A 27,821-nucleotide genomic window follows, 5' to 3' on the forward strand; every position below is an offset into this window, starting at 1 on the left:
CCACCATAGTGGCCATTCCCAAACCTAATAAACCACCGCATGAGTGCACATCCTATCACCCAATCTCGCTGCTGAATGCCGAGGCAAAGATACTAGCAAAAGTCTTGGCAACGAGATTGCAGCCACACCTCGCCACCGTAATACACCCGGATCAATCCGGGTTTATGCCAAACCGAAATACAGCCCTGAACATACGACGGTTGCATGGAGTCCTAGCACATCGCTCCTCGATAGAGGAGGATGCAGTTGTTCTATCACTAGACGCACGGATGGCATTTGATTTGGTGGAGTGGCCTTTTCTCTTTACTGTTCTTGGCCACCTGGGATTTGGCCCCAAGATATGGGCTTGGATCCAGCTTTTATAAACCAAGCCTCTGGCACAGGTGGTCGTAAATGGGCATATCTCGAACGCCTTCCCGCTGGGGCGGGGGACGCGACAGGGCTGCCCCCTCTCCCCACTTCTATTTGCACTGGTGTTGGAGCCGCTGGCGGCCTGGGTGCGACAGGACCCGGTCATCCGCGGCCTGAAGTGGACGACGGGGTGGGAGGACCGCATCTCTCTGTATGCGGACGATGTCCTGTTGTACTTGGCCTCGCCGGCACGCTCAATACGCTGTCTTCTAGACATCTGTGCATCGTACGGGAGGGTATCCGGCTATATGATAAACTGGGAAAAATCTTTATGTACTCCAAGGCTCCCCAACGCAGCTCCCTAAGGGGTGTGAAATTCGGGTGGTATGTGATGGTTTCAAATATTTAGGAATATATGTGACAGCTGATAGAGCGAAATTTGTCGCGGAAAACCTGACACAACCCTTGGTCCGGTTTCGACGCAGCGTTAAATACTGGCATTCCCTACCCCTGACGCTGCTAGGAAGAGCTGCCCTCTTTAAAATGATGGCGCTTCCCAGATTTCTCTACCTGCTTCAGAATACACCCTTCCCGGTTGCCCTTGCCTATTTCATCGCCATAAACGCAGAAGTGACCAGTTTATTATGGGAAGATAAGACGCCACGGATAGCGCTCCATAAACTGACCAGAGGCTGGTACGACGGAGGTATCGCCCTCCCTAATATCAAGATATACTATTGGGCGTCACAGCTAATGGTCATAAACCAGTGGCTTCATGTGCCGGGGGATGACCCGGCATATCGTATGGACCGCCAACTGCTGGGGACCGGAGGGGTTCTGGGGGCGCTCTATAACCGCACTAAGAACCGCGGCATTACGGGCCCAACGGCGCATACTCTGCAGATATGGTTCGAGGCGCAACGTGCTCTTGGCTGGGAGAGGAAGATAACGCAGGCCACACCGCTATGGGACACAAAAGGGTTGGGAGTGCTGCGTACTACCAAGGGGTTTTTACAATTGGATCTGATTGGAATATCGAGGGTTGGTGATCTCTGGAAAACAGGTGACGTAGTCACGTTTGCCCACTTGCAAGCAGAATATGACCTGGCAGACACTGAACAATTTCGCTACCTGCAAATTAGACATGCACTTCGGGCGGCGGTCCCGCCGGGGACACGGTTGGCGGAGTCCTCGCCACTGGAGGATAGACTCCTCATGGAGCATCTGACTAAGAGAGCTACATCCCTGACATATCGGAAAGTGATAAATAATCAGCCAGATACGTTTCTAGCCCTTAAGGCTAAATGGGAGATGGAACTGGGAGAATTTGATGAAACGGACTGGCAGGCGGCACTTTCCTCCCCTAAGGAGGTGGGGATCTCGTCAAAACTGAAACTGGTACAATTAAAAATCCTACACCGCACATACTATACCCGCACACTTCTATATAAACTTAAACGGACGGACTCACCGCTTTGCCTTCGGCAGTGTGGCGAGGATGGGAGTCTTTTCCATACCCTCTGGGATTGCCCCGTAATAGTCCAGTACTGGAAGGCGATCATGCGCACACTCTCCCAGGTGACAAAAATTACGACTCTCCCGGAACCGAGGAGGTGCCTCCTCAATGTATGGGAGCCTACAGATCTTAGCCGCGTGGCGCAAATCTGGGTGACGCTGGGACTGCTGCTGGCAAAGCGCAACATAGCTCAAAGATGGGGATCCAGGCAGCCCCCTACCCTCTCCCAATGGTGTAGAGATATGGATACCACAATGGTCGTTGAAAAAACAGTATATGTGCATAGAGGCTGCCCCAAAAAATGGACCCAGGTATGGGGAGGATGGAATGCGTACAGAGGGAATATATGTGACCCCCCACGTGATACCTCAGAGTCAGAATTGAGTGACTGAGAGAATACAGTTGAACAATAAGTAGATTAACAAGACTGTGACAACACATGATACAGCTGGAGGCCAGTGCGGTGACCTGCAACACCGTTATGTTAATTTGATGTGAAGGTGCTCTCTGAATGTTTGTACATAATCCAATGGTCGAAATACTGCTTTAGTCAATGCCAATGTACGTTGATTTGTGTTGAAAGTTATCAATAAAAAGAATTAAACAAAAAAAAAAAGAGCTAAAGACAGTGTTCGAGATGGGGGGCCTGGTTGGCTAGGGTATACACCTAAGCCAGGTAGAACCCACCACTCTAGTCAGGGTAAGGGAGATACACACCCAAGATAACCCCTGCTCACCACCTTGGTAGTTTGGCAGAGCAGGGGTTATCTTGGGTGTGTAACTTCCTTACCCTGACTAGAATGGTGGGTTCGGCCTGGCTTAGGTGCATACCCTAGCAGGGCTCGAAAAATCAGATCTGCAGGTCTAGTAACTTTAATAATCTACTCAACCTAACTAATGTACTTGACCCGTGAACTGGTCTCAAGTTGTGTGATCCTAGGCAAATATTTTGTCTTATGCAGCCACCTTTTTCTCTATTATTATCTAAGAGAGCACCTTCAAAAATACAATTTCACTATTTCTGCTGTACAAAAAAACTTTTTATTAACTAGACTAAATGTTTGCTCCATATATAACAAGAATCAAGCCCTTTTATAAGGTATACATGATCCCTGGCTTGCCTCTTAGTTCGCTAATAGAATTGACATCTGGGCAGGAGCAGTAATAATTCCCAGTTCATGTTTAAATCTCACTTTTCATAAATATATCACCAAAGCATGATGTGGTAGTGGACTGTCATTTTAAGATGGCATATTTTGCATGGAAATGGCCACACATCTTTCTCACTAGCATGTAGTTTTACTGATCATTGCGCATAAACAATGGTTGGAAATTGGGTTTCAGCTAAAATATTTAAAATTTGCACCTCACCAAGTAAAGTGTTCTAATTTGTTTTGATCCTATACAAATATTTTTCGACACAGAAATGGGTCTTCATAACTAGTGAAATATATAATGGTTGAACAGTTCACTTAGCTATTTAAGTGTTGTGTTAGAAAAAAAGCCTTTAATTTAACATGCTTTGCACAGTTTAATTGTCACACAGTTCATTTGACAAAATCCTCTAACTTCAGTCACCGAAAGAGAAATAAATGTAGGAAGACAAACTGATTTTTGACCTCTGTCTCTGAAAGCCAGCAAATGTGACAAGATAACAAGATTTAAGGGCCTTTTTATTGCTCTTTTGTGAGCAATAAAGATGCCTTTAAATCTTGTTATCTTGTCACAGTTGCTCTGCTTTCAGAAGCAGAGGTCAAAAGTCAGTTTATCTTCCTACATTTACTTTTTGTTCTGTGACTGAAGTTAGAGGATTTTCAGCTTGCCAGAAAGGGCGAGTAGTCCTTAAAAATAGCTCGTCCTGAATAAATCTTGCTCAACAATGCAAGTGGATTTTTTGACCCCCTGACTAGCCAACCAGGAACCCCATTTCTAACATTGGTGATCAGCTGTGAGGATAGGACTTGCGTTTGCACAGTACCACGGTTGCACTACAAACTCACGTGTTTTGTTTTTCTCCTGCTTTTCTGTCATTGGTCATTTCTTTTTAGTGTGTACTCCTGCTTTAGCTCTTACACCTAGGAATCTTGTGTTGCACTTGTGTGTTAATGCCTTGCCAAAATGAAGTCAACCTTTAATCTTGAAAAACTGGCATATTACATGGTTTAGGAGTTAGAGGGCTTCTGCAGACAGTGGAGGGTAAGGGTAAGGTAGGTGAGTCCCACACATCTGGACCTTGCCAGTACCATACTCCCATTTTTTGAGGATTTCTATGAAAGAGTGCCAACAGCGAACCCACCAGGTGGGCCTAGACTATACCCTGAGATCTATGAGGACTCTGAGGGGGAGGGTTCCTGGTCCACACACCAAGAGGGTAGTGGCTGTGAGGGAAACCCTGAAGAGTTTAAGCATAAGGAGGAAAATGACTGGGCAGGGATACCAGTAGAGGTTGAGGACCTGAGGTAGGGGGGATTCCCTTGCTGGGTCTAGTGCCAGGAGAAGTGGTTCCTACCAAGGTCTGTCCCCAGAGGAGTTGGGAGATAGGCGACAGGAGAGCCAGCACGAGAAAGTTTGAGAAGCTCAAGTTGGAGTTGGATAGCAAAAAGCTTGAAAAGGAGCAATGAGAGATGGATAAAACCCTTTCTCTGAAGGAGAAGAAATTGGTTTTGGCTCAGGAGTTGAGTATCAGGGAGCTTGCCATGGAGGAGAGAAAGGCTGCTGTTGAGAGAGCCTTAGTTGAGGAGAAGATGGCGGAGGCAGAAAGGGCCTTCGCCAGAGAGAAACTAGTTAATGACGAAAGGTTGTCCCATGAGCGTAGTTTCAGTGTTCTGGACTCACCATTGATGCAGGTGGAGTCCCGTGTTGTTAGTAATGTGTCCAGTGTAGAAACATCCTCTGACAGAACCAAGAGCATGATAGCTAGGTACCAGGAAGAGGGTGTCACCCCTGAAGGGTATTGGTTGAGGTTCAAGAGAAAACGGCCCCAGCGGAAAAGGGCAAATTTACATATCCTTCCTGCGCCACAGACCCGTCATCACACTTACTCATTCACACATGCATTCATTGGTGGGGCCCATAACACCAACACTCACACGTCTCACTCGAGTCTGCACACCGGAGGAAAAGAAGCACTGGACATGTGGGGGTACCTTGTTACCTATCGGGAGAAATTTCTTTACATTATATACATTATATACATCAGTACCTATAGAATCCTAACTTTAACATCAAGGCACCCCACCACTTGGTCGATGGACCAATTAGTTGGACTGGTTGATGGTGATTTAGAACCAGCTAAAACACATTTAAAGCTTCGGAACCTTTCGGTTAACTCTCAATACCTTATTAAAGAATCACAATCTCATTTCTTATTAATCAAAGTTTAGTTTATCTAAACTAGTTCACTCTGTGTTGGCATATTCAGGATTACAGTTCAAATCATATTTCTATTGAGCGATTTCCAATCTTTGATCTTGAACATAAATTGACATAACATTTATATTTACCTAAATTTGAACATTGGCGACCACCTCCAGAAGAACCCGTCAACCCACAGCAATAATCAAATCCCTTCAGATGGAATCGTCCTTTTATAATCAAAGAAAACCCAAGTACATCCAGGAAATCTCCTTCAGCTCGCTGCAGTCACCTCGAATCAGCGAAATGACTGGGTGATCGAACCAACAACCCAGCAAATCACCCTCCACACCAACAGCAGCAGACAGCGAAAATGATAATAATACCACCCCCTCTTCCAAATCCCTTTCTTTTATACTCTTTTTCTCCTTACTTTTAGGATAATGCGCAACAATTTAGGGGTAGAAAGTGTTCTGATTGGCTAAACCCTCTGAATTTTGTAAGTCTCTTGATTTTTCCCAGGTTTGCCTGTTTCCCATGAGACCGGGCATGACATTTCTCAATTGTATTCTTTTTGGTAGTTTCACAGGCAAAAGTTCTGAAATAACAACATGTAAGTTTCCTTGTACAGGTCTTTCATTGTCCCCTCGGCCATTCACACTAGTCCTTATCTTGGCAATCCTCCATGTTTCTATCTTTGACAAGGAACATCTCGGTTCTCGTCGGAGGTCGCTTGGAGATCTTCAGAGCCATCCGAGTCTGTGCAGTAGACATCGCGCTCACATGATGGTGGCCACTTCCGAACTCCATTTTAAGTACTGCGGCCTAGTAGGCCCAAATGCCAACTTAAGCAAAACATTACAGTAATTACTATGTAGAAATGAAGATTCTAATGTTAAACCCGCACTAATTCCAATATATATTAGTATTTTCCTAGCTTGTAGCAATATTTAAAGCAATAATACTCACCATTCTGCAACACTGGAAGCACAAACCATCACAGAAGCAACATGAATCATGCAATTCTCTATTTCAACACATCCTAAAGTTAGTTTGCGTACCACAGTTAATCATTTAATTAGTTGCCATGCACTGAGCATTTTAGTCCCACGTATATCTCGTCTTTATTAAGGAGCACTTGTTGATTAATTATACCACTCCACACAATTAGTACAAGTTAATATTTAGAATGATTACGTAATTAATATTTCATGCAAAAATAGAGGAGGTATACAAAACTTTGCTTTACCTGCTCCATCAAAGAGTAGGAAACTGGCTCACCAGTCTTGGGGAGAGCTTGTTGAGGATTATTGCAAAGCACTGGGGGGGTTGGGTGAAGGGTAGCACAGTAAACAATTTTGAAGGGCTGTTCAATCTGATTGTCACATATTCCTTTGTAGCTTTCCAGGGCTACGTCAACACCTGTTGGAGTGTAGGTTCTCTGACCCCAGGGAACTTGCACAGGAGGCAGACTCTGGGTGAGTGCAGAGGGTCTGGAAATACATTTGGATGTAAAGGGAGTGGCTCAGGTTTTTCCAAATCAAGGGAGGTGGGAAAGGTTTGTGGTAGCCCAGATAGGTCCAAGTGTCCCATCTCAGGTAAGGGGGGGGAGGGAGGGAGTCCTAGGTTGCCCAAACCCCAGTCTCGGAGCCTGGTTGGTTCCATTAGTGAACACCAGGAGGGAGGCCTAGTGTGTACTGGAAGGCCATCCACTGAGGGGGGATCCCCTAGTGTTAGGAAAACTTGCGGGGGCTGCTGTCACAAGAGTCCCACCAGTTCAGGTGTCTGGCAGCACCACCCCTGAGTGGAGGGTCAGGAGATCAGTGCCAGGTAGACTTTCACACAACACATGAGGAATGTGTTATCCTTGGAGGTAGGGGGCTAGATGTACTCCTCAGGAAGTCCTGGCTTGCCTGGCACATGCTCTGCCTCAGGAGGCCAGGTTCAGGATGTCACTCCTGGCCTGGAGGGAGGGGTAACTAGCAGTGTCCCGAACGTGTTGTCTTCTGGGGGTACCACTCCAGGTGGGAGGGTGTAGAACTCTAGAAGAGGGGGAGTAAGGACTCGCCCCAGACCCTGGTTCATCCCGAGGGTGCTGACCCTGGGTTGGGAGACCAGTTGCAGGGTGGAACTACTGAAGTGGTTGGAAAAATTGTGTGGGATGGCTGACACCAGCGCCCTGACACTTCTAGGTTATGGGGGTACAACTCCTAGGAGGAGGGTGAGGAATACCAGAAAGAGGGGTAGGGGAAGGAGAGTCGCACCCCTGACCCCTGGGTGCAGACCCTGGGCTGTGGGACCAGTGGCAGGGTAGAACACCTGGACTGGTGGGTGGTAGAGTTGAGGAGGGATGCAATGTACCTGGGGCTCCTGCCCCCCACTTTGAGAGGTACCACAGACCACAAACCCCTGGATAGCCTAGGGCCTGGTTCTGGCTGCTGTGAGCTAAGGGGTTAGCTTAGTTGGTCTTGGGAGTATAGCCAGACGGATCCACATGGGTTTAGATTGGCGTAGAACTGGAACCTACCCCTGCCGGTGCGGGCCAGGATCAATGCTCTAACGCCCCAAGCAGGAAAGCCCATCAAGGAATTGATTAGTCTACCCTGGCTTTAGGCTGGAAGGGGGCTTGTGTTGGACCTGGCCCTTTTCGCAGGGTTGGTTATCCCCAAACTATGTGCCTTCCTCCTGTATTTTTTCTGACCTGTTTTTGGTTGGTTTTATGGGCAGTTTACCACTGCCGATCAGTGCTAAAGTGCATGTCCTCTCTCCTGTAAAATTGGTCTACACTTTGTGCTGGTGTCATTATGTTTCAGTTTGACTGGCATCCTGCTAATTAGGACCCCCGTCTCTGTGCATCTTCCCTAAATTGGACATGGTGAGTACTTAGGTACCCTCCAGATTGGCTACTGGTGTACCCTTGTAAGTCCCTAGTAGATGGTACTAGGGTACCCAGGGTATAGGCACACCTGTGGTCTCCCATGGGCTACAGCATGTATTATACCACCCATGAGAGACCACTCAAATTGGGCCTATAGACCTGCCATTGCAGGCTGTGTAAGCTGGTGCTAACACCACTTTTGACAGATATAGGTTTACCTATATCTGAGGCCACTACACTTAAAACCTATAAGTCACCCCTTAGCAGGCCTTGACAATACTGAAGGCAAGGTGCTGGGGCCTAAGTGTGAGGATGCCCCTTCATTTGCAGGACTCCCCTACAACCGTCAGAATCCATTCTCCCGGGTTGTAATTGCAACAGCCATTAAGATGCATAGAGGGGCCATGCCTCATTACGCGATAACAATCTCTAAACGGGCTGAAACGAACCCTGTCGTGTTTGGTATCAAACATGTTGGAATCATACCTCTGCGCCGTAAACGGTGTGAGAGGTATGATTCCATGCACTGTAAAGCTCCTCCGGGAGTCCCTCAGTGCTCCTAGTACCAGTCTTCCAGAACCAGACAGCAAGTTAGGGCTGCTGCCAGGCAGAGACACGTTCCTGCCCCCCTGCTGCTGGGCCAAGCTCGAGCAGGGGAAGGTGGAACAAAAGGTATCCTGTCACAGGGAGGTGTGACCACTTCCCGGACAGGATTTAGTGTATTGGGACAGGGTGGGGGTGCCGGCCAGCGCCACTGAGACTGCTTGAAGGGCACATTTGGTGCCCTCCTTGCATACTCCAGTTCAGGGATGTGAGAAAGTGCCATCTTTCTTGCATGGTATGCCCCCACTTTTTGCTAAATTGCTGAATGTACTTTGATTAAGTGTACCCTGGACTCCTGCCAATCAGGTGCCCAGGGCCTATGTTCCTTCCTTAAAACACACAAACTCCAAATTGGCAAACCCTAGCCACATGTCAGCCCCTGGTAAATGGTACCCTAGGTACCCAGGGCCTTGTGGCCAGGGAAGGTCTGTAGGGGCTGCAGCACTCGTTGTGCCACCCTTAGAGGCCCTGTACCCTTACACACACACACTGCCTTTGCAGGCTGAGTGTCTGGGTGCAGGACAAAACAAAGAGTCGACATGGCACACATGTCTGTGTGCCATGCCCATCACCTACACTGCCAAGGCGTATGTCAGTCACCCCTCTAGCTGGGTGCCTTACGCCTATGGTGTGGGCACAGGAGCAGGAGCCCTGTGCCCCTACAGTACCCGGGTCCATTCCTGGGCACTGTAAGTGCAGTGCTGCCATTTAAGAGTACATGGTGCTGAGAGCTCGTCAAACACGAGCTTCACAGCACCATAATGGCAACACTGAAGACTGGGAAGTTTGGTATCAAACTTCTCAGCACATTAAACCCACACTGATGCCAGTGTGGGATTTAATGTACTAAGCACCCCAGAGGGCATCTTAGAGATGCCCCCTTACAGCTGACCTACAATCCACGTCTGCTCTGAGGCTGCCCAGGCTGCCACACAGCAGACACGTTGCTGGACCCCTGGGTGGGAGAGCCCCTGCTCTCCCGGGCCTGCAACAATGCACATCCTGGGTGAGGTGAGAAATCTCCTCCCCCAGGATGAGCAAAGGGAAGCTTCAAAGGCATGCCGCCATTTGGAGTTTCCCCAGGCCACTGCAACCCCCCACTCTGGCGGGAAGCTTGGCCGGAAACCCCATACAAGGACAGGGGATGTGCCAGCCTGCCCACCCCACCCCTCAGGTGGGGGAGGCGAGGTGAAACACATCTCCGGGCTCTCGCCATCTTGAAGATGGGGGGCCCTACCCTATCAGGATTAGGCTACTGCCCCCCTCCCACAGGAGAGAGGCAGGATAGGGGGTGTACCCACCCCAGGACAAGGACCCATTGGTCCCTGGCCTTCACCTACCTATAACGCCCCTAAATCTAGTATTTAGGGGCACCCTGAACCTTCCTTCCCCAGATTCCAGATTCGAAAAACTACAAGAAGAGCTAGAAGAACAAACACCTGCCCTGCACCTGCTAAAAAGGGAAGAAGACACCAACTGCTTTGGCCCCAGCCCTACCGGCCTGTCGACTCCCGGACCTGCACCAGCGCGGCATCTCTTGTGGCCAGCAACCTCACCAAACCCCGGAGGACCTGGCTACCTTTTTGCTCTAAGCCCCTGGGACTCCCATGAGTAGAGGCTCTATTCAGAAACCTATTTCCAACCCCTGGCAGCAGCCCGGAACCGCGAACCCAGCACACTCTGCACCAGCCAAGCCTGGCCGGTGCCGGAATGGACAAAGACCCTGAGGACGACCCCACGGCGACTGTGACCCCGAGTCCGGCACCCAAGGACCCCCCTCGACATTCCGGAAGAAGCCTGCAGCCTCAGAACAGAGTGCCACCCCAACCGCGATCAACAAGAGGGTAAGATTTCCGACATCAAAAGGCACCCCTGCACCCGGCGCCCTGCGGCCCCCTGTGCCCAATCCCGGGGTACCCACCTAACCTACAACTACCCAACTTACCTCTCGAAGTGGTGGTGGCACCTGAAGCATCCTCGTCCCCGAGCTTGCAGCCTTTTTCCTAACCGGAACATTCCCATTGATTTCCATTGAGCGCCCGACGGCTCAAAAGCACCCTGCACCCAGCCGCCCGAGTGGCCCTGGCAGTGCAATCTCTACACTAGCCTACTTCCCCACTTGCCCTGAGTGAGTGACCAGGAGCCCAGCTCCCACAGCCGCGTGGCCTGCTAGTCAGCAGCCACCAAACCAGGCCCCCCTATTCCTCATAGGCAAACATTGGGCCTGACTCTCTCTGCACCCGGCCGTCCTGAAACCGCTGAGGGTGAACTGACTGTACCTTCCCGACACTGGGAGACCCCTGAGTCTATGCCCAGAACTTCAACTCTGCCAGTCGAGAACTTACCCTTAAACCGCGAACTTCATTTTCCTCATAGGGTAACATTGGCTGGCTTTTTCTTGGAAATTCTTCTAAGTGTGAACTTTTCAAAACTCAAAATATTCATCAAAAATCAGCCAAGTACCAAAAACGAATTTACTCACCTGCTCTTAGGTGAGCTCCCAGTGCTGGATCTTGGTGCCCAGCACTGACTCCGAAAAGTACCCACAACTACACTTACCTTTAACTCCTTTTTCTTCCATAGGAAACCATTGACTGCTTTTCTGTGAAATTTCTTCTAAGTGTTGATTTCTGCAATCTTGAAATATTCTTTTAAAATCGTACAATTTCTGCAAACGTAATTACTTACCTGTTTCTGATAAAGACTCCAGTGCTGAGTCTAGGTACTCAGACCTGGATTACAAAAGTAACGATAAAGTACTCTACCTGCAACTTGAATTTCTTGCCATAGAGATCCATTGAATGTTTTCTTTGAAATATTTTCCAAGTGTCAACTTTTGAAATAGCTAAATATTATTTAAAAATCAGTACAGTAATTAAGTCGACTTTCAACACTTGATTCTGAATATTGTCCCAGGGCTGGATCTAGGAGCCAGACCTGGAATTCCAAAAGTAATCTGAAAAGTAATTTATTACAAATAACCTGAATTTACCATTGAGCTCAATGCATTGTAATGTTTAGGAAATAGGATTGTTTATTGCAACCAACTGTGACTATTTACAAAAATCCATTGCTTAGTGCAAAAGTATTTATATTCAACCTCTCATTTTGAGAAAGTATATTTTTATTCCCTTTGTGGTTCTAAAAATAAAACAAGCATATATTTTATATATATAAACCATTGGCCTAGAGTTCAGTTATTGAGTGTGTGAAACCATTTGCTGACTGAGTGTGTACAATAAATGCTTTACACTGTCCTCTGGTACTACCTTACTGCTCGACCTAGCTACCACTTTAGAGAGTAAGGTCATACCTAACTTTAACCTCTATCAGCCCCTGGGGGACTGTGGACTCTGTACACCCTGTACCTATTAGGGAACAGTATATACAGAGCCACTTTCTCACAAGGGAGCCGTTGGCTCCCGCCCTGACGCGAAACTGGACAAAGGACATGGGAGTATCCTCCCCAGTGGACCAGCCCCTCCTCTGGGAGGGAGCCCTGAATTGCCCCAACCCTTTCCTAAGGCTTACCTGTGGGTGGGTCCCTAGATTTATTGTGGGACAAGATTGAGATCACAGACCACTTCAACTTCGACAGTCTGGACACTCTGGAACTTCGCTTTGGGAACCAAGACTGCATCGGGTAAGATTCCTGCTGCTCCTGTTCTTGTCCTCCTGCTGGTCTTCTGCAACGTCTGTGCCCGTGCTCCATACAGGTTCCTCACCAGGCCTGTGGACATCCAAGACTCCCAAAGGAGTCTCCTTTGTAGTGAAGGAGTCACTCCCCTGCTTCTGCAGGCACCGCAATGCAGCTAACCGGTCTGCTGATCCTGGGCTCCCACGGACTCCGAAAGGCTCAGCAACACAGGTGATGGTTATGTAACTCCTTTGAGGCCTGCACTGTCTACATACCGAGTTTGAAGCCAGTATCCTTCGTCAGAACGGCTGGAACAGAACCCCTGTGCACAGCGCCGACTTGCAGTTGCCAAGGCTTGTTGACTCACTCCTTCATAGATCTTCGGGCTCCAAGAAGCTCTAATCTCAAGCACCTCCAGCAGCTAAGATCTTCGACCCTCACCTCTTCCTCTGCACCGTGGGCCTTCTTCATTGGTAAGCTGCTCGAGGTCCTCTTGCGACTCCTGTGCCTTCGGCCCCTGGCTCCTACTGATGGTCTTCTTGGGCTTCAGTGGGATCCCCTGCTAGCTCTGGGCTTGCTCTGACACAACTGCTCGTGGTGAGTCACTTGGAACTTGGCTCCCCCAACACTGCACCTTTTTTGTCGACTACGTTGTTTGACACTGCCAAGGCTTGTTGGTGCCCCTGCCGTACACTGACCCCTTGGGCCCTCGACATCCAATGTGGGACAGCTTATGAATGTCTCCTGGTCTTCCACAGCTTCGCCTGGTCTGCACAGCTGCACCTTCAAGGGCAACGTCAACCTCCCCTGCATCTCCAATGTAGGTGGGCATTCGTGTTCTGTGCCTCCTGGTCACTCCTGAGTGGCATAGACTCTGCCCCTTCTGCTTGCAGGTACCTCTCATCTTGAATCTACCTTTAGGTTCCACCTAACTTCTTTGTCTTTTTCTCCAGCTGCATCTTTCCCGAAGTCCTCCATTGTGGTCTCCGGTGGTTTCTTCCGTCACTTGACATCTACGCACCAGCTTCCCAGGTGTAAGTATCCTGGTTCTTGGGGTATCCACGGGTGGGGTGATTCTCCAACCATCCATCTTCCATGGGGTTTCTTCAGGGTCCGCAGGGAAGGTTCCTTCTATAAAATTTCAAACGCGACTTACCTATTGACTAACATTGAGCACTTGGTCGTATTCCCACTCTGCACACGACCTCCGTACTGTTAATAGATACTCACCTTGGGTGACTTCTTGGGTCCCCAGCTCTTCTGCGTCTTCTGGGTCCATTCTTGACTTGAGTCGTGATTCGCATTCCATTATTTTAGTATATGGATTGGTCTCCCCTGGAGACCACTGTGTATTTGTGCTACTTCCATGCTCTATTTCCTAAGTATTGTGTGTGTTGTGTTTCTATCTCCAGGTAGGAGATAGTACAAATGTGTAAGTGAGTCTTTATAATAAAATACCTATTTTTATATTTACACTGTGTGATTCTTTTTCACTTGACCTATACCATAAGATTAAGTACTGGTAAAACAAGCTGCTTTACACTCCTTTTGGACTAAGCCTGAAGGCTGCTGTCTACAGCTACCACTTAGAGAGGTTTCTAAGGTTGTCTAAACCACTAAAATCGCCATAAGGGTCGTCTAGATTAGAGGAAGGAGCTATACTTACATAAGGGAGACCATATACTAAGCCAGCCTCTCACATTGGTGTGAAGCGGTTGGGATTCAAGCCTGTATTGTTTTTCCAGCTACTCTAGGTGTGGATTAATTGAAAATTCATCACTTGCATTAGGCACATATAATATTTAGCTAGACTAATCTACTGAACTTTTAGATTGGTTGATAAGGGCCTAGCACAACCCGTGCTCCAATCTTAGAAAGTTTAGTTTCCACTAGTGTAGGTAGGTGCAACTAGAGACCATGTGTTTAGTTGGGGATACTAGTGTACCCCATTCTTCTAGATACAGTGGTCTTAAGTTCCAAGAACTAAGGACCCTGTGTACTTCTGGGAAGTTAAAGACACGCAGCAATCCTACCACTAAGCATCACTTAGAGTTTGTTATCCTAGATGATCTCCAGAACCCTGACAGGTCAGAGGATCAAGATAAGGTGGGCAGGGATGCTCCAGCAACCCCCAATGGCCCTAATTCTGAGCATGATCAATAGGAGTCTGAGCCAGGGAATAATGCAGATGGCACAGAGAGTGTCCCTAGAAGTAGGTCCCCCTTTATTCCTCCTGGGAGGTTCAGAACAGGCAGAGGAGATCTAGATCTCCTTCTGCTGCTTCAAATGCTTCAGGACAGTTCATAGGGACCTTAATATTTAGCCAGAGAGAGGACTCATTGGAGAGGGTCTTCCTGAGGGTCTTCTTGGGCTTCAGTGGACTTCCCTGCTAGCTCTGGGCCTGCTCAATCTTACCTGCTCGTTGTGAGTCACTTGGACCTAGCCTTTCCCGACACTTCACCTTTTTCGTCGACTACGTTGTTTGCCGCTTCCAAGGCCTGTTGGTGCCCCTGCTGGACACTGACCCCTTGGCCCTCGACATCCGATGTGGGACAGCTCGTGAACGGCTCCTGGTCCGCACAGCTGCACCTTCAAGGGCACCATTAACCTCACCTGCATCTCCGACATCGGTTAGCATTCTTCTTCCGTGCCTCCTGGACACTCCTGAGTGTTATAGACTCTATCCCCTCTACTTGCAGGTACCTCTCATCTTGAATCCACAGCATCTTTCCCGAAGTTCTCCATTGTGGTCTACGGCTGTTTCCGACGTCACTTGACACCTGTGCACCTGGCTTCCCTGCTGTAGGTATCCTGGTTCCTGGAGCATCTAAGGGTGGGAAGACTCTCCAACCGCCCATCTTCCACGGGGTTTCTTCAGGGTACACTGGGAAGGGTCTTTCTTTAAAATTGCAACCGCGACTTCACTATTGACAAACCTTCACGCGGTCGTGTTCCCACGCTAAACATGTCTGGGTCCATTCTTGACTTGAGTCGTGGTTTGCATTCCACTATTTTAGTATATGGTTTGGTCTCCCCCTGGAGACCACTGTGTATTTTTGCTACTTACGTGCTCTATTTCATAAGTATTGTGTGTATGGCCTATCTCCGGGTAGGAGATAGTACAAATGTGTTAGTGAGTGTTTGTAATAAAACACCTATTTTTTATAACTAAACTGTGTGATTATTTTTCACTTAACCTATACCATAAGATTAAGTACTGGTAAAACAAGCTGCTTTACCCTCCTTCTGGACTAAGCCTGAAGGCTGCTCTCCACAGCTTCCACCTAGAAAGCTTTCTATGGTTGTCAAAAACAACTAAAGTCACCATAAGGGTTGTCTGGATTAGTGGAGGGTGCTACACTTACATAAGTGAGCACCATATACTAAGCCAGCCTCTCACAGGTAGCATTGCCATGTTTGGGTTAGTGGTAATAAATCGTGTTTTTAATTACTATTTTAGAAATGCCACATTTTGAGAAGTGGGCATTTCTGTGTGCTTATGACTTTTTGTGCTTAGCAGCATGGCTCCAATCAATGTCTGGTATAGACTGACAGGGGCCTTTTTAGTGCATACAATTGGAAATAATCACCTTTTCCCCCTACCCAATATAACGATACATTTTTCTTAAATAGAGGATATACCTGAGAACCCCTTTTATCCTCTTCTTTGGCCTTCTGCCAGATATACTGTAGAGTAGGTTCGTTTACTAGTGCTGCCCTAAGGTTTTTATCCAGTTCCCAAGGTTCCTGGATGACTAGAGCATTTTGAGAAATCCATTTCTATTTATGTTCCAGTCTCTCTCTCTCTTTCATTGATTTCTGAACCTTTGAGGTTTGGTTTGTATCCAACGACTTAAGAAAAAGGAGTCTCGCTTAACCAGGATTTTTCTTCGTTCAAGGTTCCTTTTTAGAACTGAAAGGAAATGGGAGTTGCCAATACCCAATGTAACTTTTTCGGGAAGATTAGGTAATACTCTGACTTCCACCCAAGTTTCCTTGCCATCTAAACGTTTCACTGGTACTGTTGCTAACTGATAGGTAGTTTGCCTCTCATGTACACATATAATAGTGACTTGACGTCTCTGGATGATCTGTTAGGGGATAGATCAAACTTTAACTGATAACTGACTGTCTACACCCCGAATCAAGTAAAGCTGTGACCCATTTAGGATTTAATTGTATATTCGCAAAGTAGCTGGGGCCTGTCTCGTGGGAATGGTACCAGTAAATAGTTTATTTCCATAGGCTCCTAGTCTTTTTTTGTTTTATTTTGACAGAAGCGGGCAAAATGACTCCCACGCCCGACATTTGTAACACTGTGAACCTATAGGGTAGGGCAGGTCGGGCCTGACTGGTCGTAACCCTGCAGTAAATAGGTGTTCTTTGTGTCAACCATCCTGAAGTCAATACAGAGGACTTAGGGCCTATGATAAATTCTGAATCAATCAATCAGGGATTCATAAAGCACAGCAAATCACACATGAGGTTCTCAAGGCGTTGGAGTAGCTAACTGCAGTAAGGTGATTTGTTCATTTCAACAACCATGTCTTGAGTCCTTTCCTGAATTCCCGGAGTGATGGCGCAGCCCTGAAGTGTAGGGGGAGGTTGTTTCAAGCTTTGGCCGCCAGGTGTGAGAAGAAGCGTCCTCCACTGTTGCTTCGGTGAATCCAGTGGGTGGCTGTGAGGAACAGGGAGGTAGATCGTAGGGGTCTGGTTGGTTGGTTGGTAGAAGGTTACATGTATGTTGATGTTTGCTGGTCCTTCGTTGTGCAGGGCTTCGTATGCATGAGTCAGCATCTTGACCTGGCATCACTTCCGGATCAGGAGCCAGTGTAGCTTCTTGAGGTGTGGTGTGACGTGGGTCCATCTGGAGGTTGAGAATGAGTCTTGCTGCTGAGTTTTGTATTGTCTGTAGTCTCTTCAGGAGGCGTGCGGTGATTCCTGTGTAGAGTGTGTTCTTGTAATCTAGTCTGCTGGTGATGAGGGCCAGTGTGACAGTCCTTCTGGTGTTGACTGGGAGCCACCTGAAGATCTTGTGAAGCATGCGTAGGATGTGGAAGCAGGCGGATGAGACTGCGGTTCCCTGCTTTTTTATAGATAACCTGCTGTCCAAGAAGGTACCGATTTTATGGGCATGGTCTGTTTTGGCGGGCAATGGGCCAAGTTCAGCCGGCCACTATGCGTCGCTCCATGGTGAGGTGTTGTTCCCAAAGATGAGGACTTCCATCTTGTCTGTGTTGAGCTTCAGACAGTTGTCCATCATCCAGTCGGCACCGTTTACCATACATCTGTGGAAGTTGGCTTTGGTGGTCTAGGGGTCTTTTGACAGTGGGAGGATGAGCAGGGTGTCGTCGGCGTAGGAGATGATGTTGAGTCTGTGCGATCTAATGGTATTGGCTGGGGGGGTCATATACCTGTTGAAGAGGGTGGGGCTGAGGGACGATCCTTGGGGAACGCCACTGATGATCTTCTTGGGTTCTGAGGTGAACGGTGGGAGACGGATTCTCTGGGTTCTACCGGTTCAGATGTGGTGGAGTCTGTTGATCAACATGTGATGGGAGACTGTCCAATCTACTGCCCCTCTCTCATCCCCTCACCGTTCCCACCTCCCTGTTCCCGCCGCTGTTGACCCGTGGCCCCTCCCCCCTGCCCTCGCCCGTTTCCCGCCTCCCAGCTGAGCGTCCCTCCCCTACCCTACATGATGCCGACCACTGTGAGGGAGCGCTAGTAAGACCTTGACCTCGGTCACAGGCCTGCACCCTCCTCGGCAGCTCCTTCGCCTCCGACGTCGCTGCTGAGCCCCCAGCCTGGGTGTTCTAGGCTGCTGTCTGCCGTGCACGCCGCAATGTGGTAATTGTGCATTTATCATCTTCTTGTCTTTCATTGTCATTTATTGTGTAATTGTGTCCCGATTTCTCTGTTTTTGTGCTCACTGTATTGTGTTCTGCACCGTTTGTTTTTCACTGTCCCATCTACTGCCCCTCTCTCATCCCCTCGCTGTTCCCACCTCCCTGTTCCCGCTACTGCTGACCCATGGCCCCTCCCCCCTGCCCTCGCCCGTTTCCCACCTCCCAGCTGAGCATCCCTCCCCTACCCTACATAATGCCGACCGCTGCACGGTCACGCCTCCTGCGTGCCTTTGGGCAAGCCCGTCTGCGCCCGTCCGCGACACGACCACGGCCAGCGCCAGGAACCCTGGCTCCCCAGGTTCCCGCCGTTATGACGCCGCCACCCTCCTCACTCTCGACCCCGGAAGACACCCGGACTGCCAGAGCTCCTCACCTAACACCACTCACGGATCATTCTCCTGCAGACACTGCCAACATTCCTGCACAATCTACAGCGCCCCCTCGTCTGCCGCAGGCCGACGGGACACCCGCATCACCAAAGCTCTGACGTGCATCCCCCTCAACGTGTGCCCCCTCCACAGACACGCCGTAGAGATCTGGGACCTGATCGACATCCTCGCGCCCGACGTTGCCTTCTTCACGAAAACCTGGACCAACGCCACCTCCGGTCCCGACATCGCCACCGCAATCCCCGACAGATACGAGATCCAGCGGAAGGAACGCCCACACCACCCAGGAGGAGGACTCGCCATCACACACAAGACCTCCCTCCGTCTCTCCACCTCCAGCATGAGTGACCCTCACTCCAACCCAGAACACCTCCACTTCCAGATCCAGACCTCCCCCAGGACCACGCTATGCGGCACCCTGGCGTACAGACCCCCGGGACCCTGCTCCCTGGCCACAACAGTGATCTCCGACCTTGTCGAACCCCATGCAATCACCTCCACGGACTACATCCTACTCGGAGACCTGAATTTCCACCTCAACAACCAAAGCGACCCCGACTTCACCGCCCTCCTCGACAACCTCTCCAAAATCGACTGAAGCAGGTCGTCAACACCTCCACGCACAGAGCAGGACACACCCTCGACCCCATCTTCGCAGGAGGGTCTAACGTCCACTTCAGCCACACCACGCAGCCCTCCTGGACGAACCACCAGTGCGTACATTTTACCTTCAACACCGCCACTGCACCCAAACCGGCCTCCCGCCCGCCACGAAGGAACTGGAGCAAAATCACATAGGAGCACCTCAACACCACCTTCCTCCTAGACCCCCCCCCCCATCACCACGACCAATGCCAACTCCGCAGCCAGAGAACTTCACCGCTGGATCTCCAGATGCGCCGACAAGATCGCCCCCCTCCGCCACTCTGCCAAACAACGCACCCTGAAGGCTGCCTAGTTCACCACCAAACTCCAAGTTGCCAGGCGCACCTGCAGACTCCTCGAGTAAAAATGGCAAAGCTGGAAATCCACAGAGGACCTGAACAACCACAGGAGCGCCCTGAAGGAGTACCACCAGCTCATAAGGGATACCAAACGGACCTTCATCAAGAACAAAATCGACACCAACGCAACCAACGCCAAAGAACTCTTCAACGTCATACAGCAATTCACCAAACCCCCCAGCAAGGCCACGGACGTCTCACCATCCCAGGAACTCTGCAACAAGCTCAGCTCCTACTTCCATTTGAAAATCAAGGCCCTCTACGACCACTTCAGCAACCATTCGCCGTTCACCACCCCTTCCCTGTCCGATGACTACCAGCCGACCATCACCACCTGCCACGGTGGAACTCATCACCACGACCATGATGAAAACCCGATCAGAAGCCACCACGGACCCCTGCTCACCTCACATCTACCACGGGGCCGCCACCATCTTTGCCCCTGAACTAGAATGGACCATCATCGCCACCCTCCAATCTGGCATCATTCCTGATAACTGGAAGCAGGCGGAAGTAAAGCCCCTTCTTAAGAAGCCCACGGCCGACCCAACGGACCTGAAGAACTACTGGCCCATCTCTCTGCTCCCTTTCACCGCCAAAGTCACCGACAGACTCGTAAATGCCCAGCTGACTGTATTCATCGAAGAGAACTCCATCGTAGACGCCTCCCAGTCCGGATTCCGCAGCAACCACAGCACCGAGACCGCCCTCCTCGCCACCACTAACGACATCCGCATGCTACTCGACCAGGGACACACTGCAGCCCTCATCCTACTAGACCTCTCTGCGGCTTTCAACACCGTCTCACATCACAACCTCACAGCCAGACTGCCCGACGTTGGGGTACAAGGAACCGCCCTCAACTGGATCCGTTCCTTTCTCTCCAGCAGAACCCTGAGGATCAGAATCCCCCCTTCCTCTCCGAACCCACAGAGATCAACTGCGGTGTACCACAGGGATCATCGCTCGGCCCCACGCTCTTCAACATCTACATGGCCCCCCTCGCCACCATCGTCAGACAGGATGGGCTCAGCATAGTATCATACGCCGATGACACCCAGCTCATCCTCTCCCTCACGAAGGACCCCGAAGACACAAGGCTCAGCTTCCAGGAAGGAATGAAGGATGTCGCGGCCTGGATGAAGGATAGCTGCCTGAAGCTCAACTCAGAGAAAACCAAGGTCCTCATCCTGGGACCCTCGACCTCCGCCTGGGACGACACATGGTGGCCCTCCGCCCTCGGGAGTCCTCCCACCCTGAGAAACCACGCTCATAACCTTGGCATCATCCATGACTCCTCCCTCACCATGACCCGCCAGATCAACGTCGTTGCCCCCACTGGTTTCAACTGCCTCCACATCCTCCGAAAGACCTTCAAATGGATACCCCCCAAACACAGAAAAACCATCACCCACGCACTCATAACCAGCAGACTGGACTATGGAAACGCCCTCTACGCCGGCATCGACAGGACCCTCTACACAGGCTCCAAACCATCCAGAATGCCGCAGCCAGATTCGTCATCAGGACCCCACGGCACAAACACATGTCTCAACACCTTTAAGACCTACACTGGCTCCCCGTCAAGAAGAGAATAACTTTCAAGCTTCTCACACACACCTACAAGTCCCTCCACAACATCAGACCCATATACCTCAACGAGAGAGTCTGCTTCCACCCACCCAAAAGGAACCTCCGATCCGCCGACCTTGCCCTGGCCGATACCCCCTGCATCTGCAGAAGCAGAGCAGGGGGTAGGTCCTTCTCCTACATCGTAGCTAAGACCTGGAACGAGCTCCCAGTCAACATGAGATGCTTCCCGAACCTGCACGCCTTCAGGAAGGACCTCAAGACCTTGCTCTTCGACCGAACCGGAGCTGCCTACCCCACCCCACCCCCACAGCGCATTGAAACCCTGACGGGTGGGTAGCGCGCTTTTTAAATCCCATGATTGATTGGTTGATTGATTGACTGTGTTGAAGGTGGCTGACAGGTCCAGGAGGATGAGGGCGGCCATCTCGCCACAGTCCAGAAGGGTACTGATGTCGTCGGTGGCTGCGAACAGGGCTGTCTTGGTACTGTGGTTGGCACGAAATCCAGATTGAGGGGTCCAGGAGGTCGTTGTGTTCCAGGTTTTTGGTGAGTTTCTGGTTGATTGCCTTCTCGAGGACCTTTGCTGGAAAGTGGAGCTGGGATATGAGCCGGAAGTTCTTTGGTTCTGTTGGGTCGGGGGATGGTTTCTTCAGGAGGTGCCTAACTTCAGCGTGTTTTCAGTCCTTGGGAAAGAAGGCCGAGGTGCTGAAGTTGTTCAGGACTTTCTTGGGGAGGGGACTGGGGTTTGTGGGTGCTCCCGAGTGCACAGTGCTCATGATGGAGATTGTGGCCTGAGTTGTGAGAGTGTCCCACAGGATGAGCAGATTTGGGGGTTTATGTTTGTGGGTGTGAGCAGGCTGATGCTGTCAGCGGCAGAGGGTTTGGTGCAGACCTTGGCAGTTCTAAGCTTAGACTGAGATGTTTTCTCAACCTGTTATGAGTGGTGGGGGGGGTGCCTCCAAATATTGTTCTAGGTATGTTTTGACCATTATTGTTTCATTTGAGGCTGCATGAGGTTTAAGACACCTGTCTTCAGCATTCTTAAGTTCCATAAATAATTCCTAGGAGAATGCCTTGGAGACCCCTTCTCTTTACGGAAACTAAGGAAAAAGGCCTCTTCATCTGTACCCAGTCTGTCCACAATCACACTTTTAATGTCTGCATATGTACAGCTTCCTGTAGGTTTGGCCACTAGGTATGCAGACTTGGCTTCACCCATCAATAAAGGGGCAACATAATCTGGCTAGCAACCTGTGGGCCAACGGTTCGCTCACGCGTCTGTATCCAAGTTGATTAAAGCTGCCTCAGGATCCTCCTAGGAGTAAACATTTGTAGCAAAATTGTTGGTCCTACAGGGGACTACTAGTCTCTTACTTTAACCTAACCATATGGCATCTGCTGTTTCTCTTAGAAACCTTGTGTAACTGACCTGTTTGATTCTTTAAGGTGTCTTGAAAAACTCACCGCTCAGTCTTAGCTCTTTTAATGTACCGCTCCAAAGCCCATTCAAGCGTCCTTTGCCCTTCTGCTAAACGGTGGATAATGTTCTCCATCTTGTATCAGTGCCTTTATCCCACTTCTGACACCACATGTAGGCGGAGTAATGTTCGTTGTGGGAAAGAATCTGATTCAATTAGGAATTAGGTTTCACGTTTCCTTTATTGCAACCTTTTGTTTTTCTATTTTTTTTTCTGATGGTCCCAGTTTGGTTTTGTATATCCTAGGGGTTCGCTGGTGTCTTGAGGCTTTCTTTATGCTTCTTTTCCTTTTTTAGGTGTTGCCGCTGCCAGACCAGTGACCCTTGGTAAAAGAAAATTTAACAGAGGTAAGTTTACTGTATATGGTGTTTTAATCGCACTTAACTATTCCCGTCTACTTTCTATAACTACAGTCGGTGTATGAGTCTTCGTTAGATTTCTCTATCACTTTGTTTTTCCATTGGCTGTCTCCCTTATCAACTTCTGGATAACTTCCGTGCTTTTGGGAACAATTGTTTTTTTAGCTACCCCTTGTTTAGAAATATCTTTAGTCTGGGGTTAAGGTTTGCTTCTCTGCCTCTTTGATTTCCAAGTTCCTGAGTCAACTTCTTAGGAATCTTTCTTGCTGATAACTTTTAATCCCCTGAACATCAGAGTAATTGACGTAAAATAAAGTGAATTTAATTACAAGGAAAATTAGTGAAAGGATGCCCACGAAAAATGAAAATTCACATACAGGCATACAAATGTTTTCTCACTTTTACTCAAGCAGTGTCTTTATCATTTTATGGGTCATCTTTCCATATGTCAACTGGCCCCTTTTCACACCTATCAAAAATGTATATAATCTATTTAATAAAAATAGTCTCCATACCCTAGGTTAGGGCTTTTAGCGTTAATCATGCTTTAGGCCCCTCCCCACCACCACCAGCCGCTTAAGGCACCCACCTGTGAGAGCCACGCCCCTCCAGGAGCATGGCAGAGAAGGGCAGGGGCCTCTGCGATCTGTCCTGCCCAAGGAAGGCCCTGCGGCTCTGGCGAATGCCCCCACTTGGTCCTGCAGTCTCCCCGGTGCTACATCCCTTGTCTTGGGGCTGTACTCTTGCCCGGTCGTCCTTCCTCTATCAGCGTTCTCATTCCAGTGTGTCTCTCCCTCCTCAGGCTAAACCCTTTCTTTTTTCCCTCTCCCTTCCTGCTTCCAGTTCCCTTTCCTGGCCAGAGAAGAGAAGTTCTGTCTTTTCTCTGTTTCTTTTGTCCTTTTTCTATTTGAATATCCTTTATTTCTCTTCCAGGTCGCATCCGGAGGGGAACTATGCCTAGAGTTTCAGGTAAGCTACGTTTTCCCCTCTTCCTCTTCATTACAGTGTCTTCATTTGCTGGCTATAGAGAGGCAGAGATCTCTGCAGGTGGCTGTACCCTGTCCTTTAATCGTGTGTTTAGTCTAGTAGATTTTGAGTTGGCCCCGGCACTTGTGCTGGGTTGGTGGCACTGATCTCGACGGTCGCAGGCATGCAGGGCAGACAGTGTCTTCTATGGAGCTTGCAATCATCATGTTAGGAATATGGAGCCACAACAGTGACAGGCACCACTCAGGTGCCACTTGTTGGGCCACATACCGGCATTGCACCTGTGAGATTCATGGGGCTCACAAAGGTGTCGGCCACCACCTATAGTGCCTATCACAGAGTCACACATTGTCCCTGTGCCCTTCAGTTCGTCTGTGAAGAACCCAATCAGGTGATCAGCTTGGAGTGGGCGTGGCTGCTGAGCGTTATTTGGTTACTGAGCGTTGTCTCCAGTCTCTTTCAGACTCAGCAGTGCATAGCAGGTTCTCAGCATGCAAGTCTGTCTCCTCAGTGGGTTTCACAAGTAGACTTTTGAGGGGAACCAATCCATGCTGTGTATATTTATTCATTCAGGCAGTCCCATCTCCATGTCAAACATGTGGTGCGGACTTGTCACATGTCTAATGTTGATAGTTTCAGGTCCGCATAAAGCATGGGTTACAGGGTGGGGCACTATTTGCCAGGCCCCCGGTCCAAGGTCTCTATATGTTCTTTTTTATGACACACCGTGACCTACTCTAGTTTCAGCAAGAGCATAAAACAGGCCTTCTTAAGAATGATTATTGAAAGCCCTGCAGTGCACTTGGCTTTAGAATCAGTTCCTGAGGAGGGGGGTCGTAAAGGAGCAGTGCAGGGGACATGCAGTAAAGGGAACTCAGCAATCTCAAACTACAGTTAAGTTTATGGAGAACCCTGCTAACTTTACGGATTTCATACACCCAGGAGGGTGATACCACTAAGAACAACACAATAAAACAAAAGAAAGAAGGCACCTTGGAGAATTACAAAGATAAAAGAGATAAAACAGCAAATTAGAAAGCTGCAACGAACCTGGCTCAAAACAAACACCAATCAAGACAAACTTCGCCTACAGAAACTTAACTGATTATATAAAAGTCAGTGAACAAAAAAGCTAAGAAAAGTTACTATTCACACAGAATTCAAAATGCTAAATGTGCAAATTATCATTATTGTAAAATTCTCACTGAATTTTATAAACCAAATTGCCTAGAAGGAGCTCATCTCATTACTCAGGATTTCACAGACAAATTGGCCATTCCTTACACAACCAAAGCAGACACACTGGACTCCTATTTAAAACAAAGAAAAAACACCAGCACCGACCCTTTTTAAAAAAAAACACTCCAAAAGTATGCTAACCCAGCCTCTCCGTTCCTTCCAACAAATATCACATGATGAATTTATTGACCTGGTCAAAGCAACCAGCCCTGCCGATAGCCCTTCTGACCCGTGTCCACCACAAAACTTCAAGAAAATTCTTCTAACTACCTCTGCTGACACAGTAGTAAGGAGAATCATCAACAATTCCTTAAATATGGAAATATTTCCAGAGAATCTCCAAAAGTCATACATACGCCCATTACTAAAGAAAAAAACCTGACCCGCTTAACCCGACAACTACAGACAAATTACAAATGGACCTTACCTGGGCATACCGATAGAAAGAGCTGCATTCACCCAGATGTCAGGATTCATTGAAGATAATTCCATACTTTCAGAGTTCCAAACAGGATTCTGTCCAGGAAGAGGCACAAAGTCTGCCCTCCTTGCCATCTGGGATGACCTTTAGAACATAATTGACCAGAACGGGGTTGCTGGACTACTTCTCTTGGACCTCTCGGCTGCATTTGACACGGTTGACCATAAAGCCGGCATAGAGGGGACTTCTCCTGACTGATCACATCCTACCTTCAAAACAGAACTAATGTCATCCATACCCACCCTTTCTCATCCAAACTGTACTTCACAAATGCAGGGTTGCCTCAAGGGTATATCATCTCACCCATGCTTTTCAACATTTACATGAAGTCATTACCAGCACTGATCAATTTCACCTCAAATGCTATAACTATGCATATGACACACAAATACTCCTTCAACTGAAATGCCCTAAAGAAACTGGAAACTCACCAATTTTCAGTTGTCTCAGAGCCGTGATCAGTGGATGACATGGATCCATCTGAAATTGAATGCTTCCAAAATGGAAATGCTCACAAGTAGTGATTGGAAAAACTATGACCCACTCACCGCCTGTCCTGACGATCTGGGAACACCACCTAAAGTATCTAAGGAAGAAGAAACCTCGGAATGACCATAGACTCCAAGCTATCACTGAATGCCCAAGTAGACAAACTAGCAAGATCAAGTTTTATTACTATAAAAACTCTGTGATGCATCTTCCCCCACCTGGGATTTCCACACAAAGTCCAGGCTACCATCTCTCTTGTTCAGTCTAAACTCGAATACGCCAATAGCCTCTTCCACAGATCAACTTTAACGACTATGGAAAGTCTACAACGGATTCAGAACTCTGCTGCCAGACTACTGTTACATATAAAGCCATAAGCCCCCATTTCCCCGGCCTTGAAGGCCCCACATTGGTTACCCGTTGCTTAAAGATCAAATTTCAAGCTGCTTTGTATCACCCACAAAGTGATCCATGGAACAGGATCGCTCCTCATCAGGAATAAAATCACCAAATACATTTAACAAAGGAACCTCCACTCTAGATTGGCACCTGGCCTCAAATTCCCACCATACAAGGAAAAACCCATAGGTGCCACATCCTTCTCTGTTCTAACAGCCAATTTATGGAACTCTTTACCCCCGAACATAAGATTCACGGATTAACACCTTATCTTCAGAAGACTACTCAATAATTGGCTCTTCCCCACATACCTACTACACTCAAACAGATATATACAGCATACCCCTCTGTATATAAGCATTTATTTGGACTATAGATGTGTACCTACATATGTGTATTGCTTTGTATAAACATGTATAATATTTAAGTTTATAAATATATAGAAATTCGTTAGTTCTGCTTAACAATTGTACTTATTACTTATGGTTATATTATTCTATGATTAACATGTATATAGGTGACTGCATAAAAAAGTAAATCTTTGATCATAACTATTGACAATTGTTTCACTATTGAGTTACAAAAAAATATAAAAACAACAAATAAATTGACTTAAAGTACAGTAACACTTGAAAGTCGGAGTTTATTAAATACAACTTAAATCTACATATATTACCTTCCTTATACATATATACCTCAGGGAGTAAGGTGGTATAAATGCCAATCATACATGGGAGGGATGACAGTAAAACATATTGAGCAACACGAAGAAAAAGAAGCAAAATAGCCATCGTCACCATGCAGCTGGAGAGCTAAAGAAATGGGAAATGATGATGAGTAAAAGGATTTATTCTCTTTGTAGACATGCTTTGAGCTCAGTTCTCCTGGAGAAGGAGCTTTCCTGATGGGTATTATAGGGCCCCATATCTTTCTAGACATAGAAGTCATATCAGGAAAAGCATGTCCCATAAAGTCAGGGAATTTAACTCTGAGCCGGTCCAGTCGCAGACAATAGAAGAGAACCATGCATCATACAGACGCAGCACGTAGGCCACCTCTGGGATCCGCCAGAGCAGGATGGGTGCCATACCAGCCTCAGACCCATGGCACCGCTGTGCCCCACCTATGTGGAGGATAGGATAGTGAGAGAGGACA

The 27,821-nt window shown here is 48.4% G+C and overlaps 1 protein-coding gene across 6 annotated transcripts in view; it reads left to right on the plus strand.

The window, feature by feature from the left end:
- LOC146830324 (GTPase IMAP family member 9-like) overlaps positions 1 to 27,821 on the plus strand; it is a 159,978-nt gene that overhangs the window by 114,934 nt on the left and 17,223 nt on the right. For all 6 annotated transcript variants that reach the window (XM_085604523.1, XM_085604525.1, XM_085604528.1 and 3 more), the window contains exons 3-4: positions 23,009 to 23,059; positions 24,005 to 24,040. In XM_085604523.1, coding sequence (XP_085460649.1) covers positions 23,009 to 23,059; positions 24,005 to 24,040 — 87 coding nt within the window. The remainder of the gene's footprint in view (positions 1 to 23,008; positions 23,060 to 24,004; positions 24,041 to 27,821) is intronic.

The sequence above is a fragment of the Triturus cristatus genome, chromosome 5_1 (genome assembly GCF_964204655.1).
Source record: "Triturus cristatus chromosome 5_1, aTriCri1.1, whole genome shotgun sequence".
NCBI classification, from domain to species: Eukaryota; Metazoa; Chordata; class Amphibia; order Caudata; family Salamandridae; genus Triturus; species Triturus cristatus.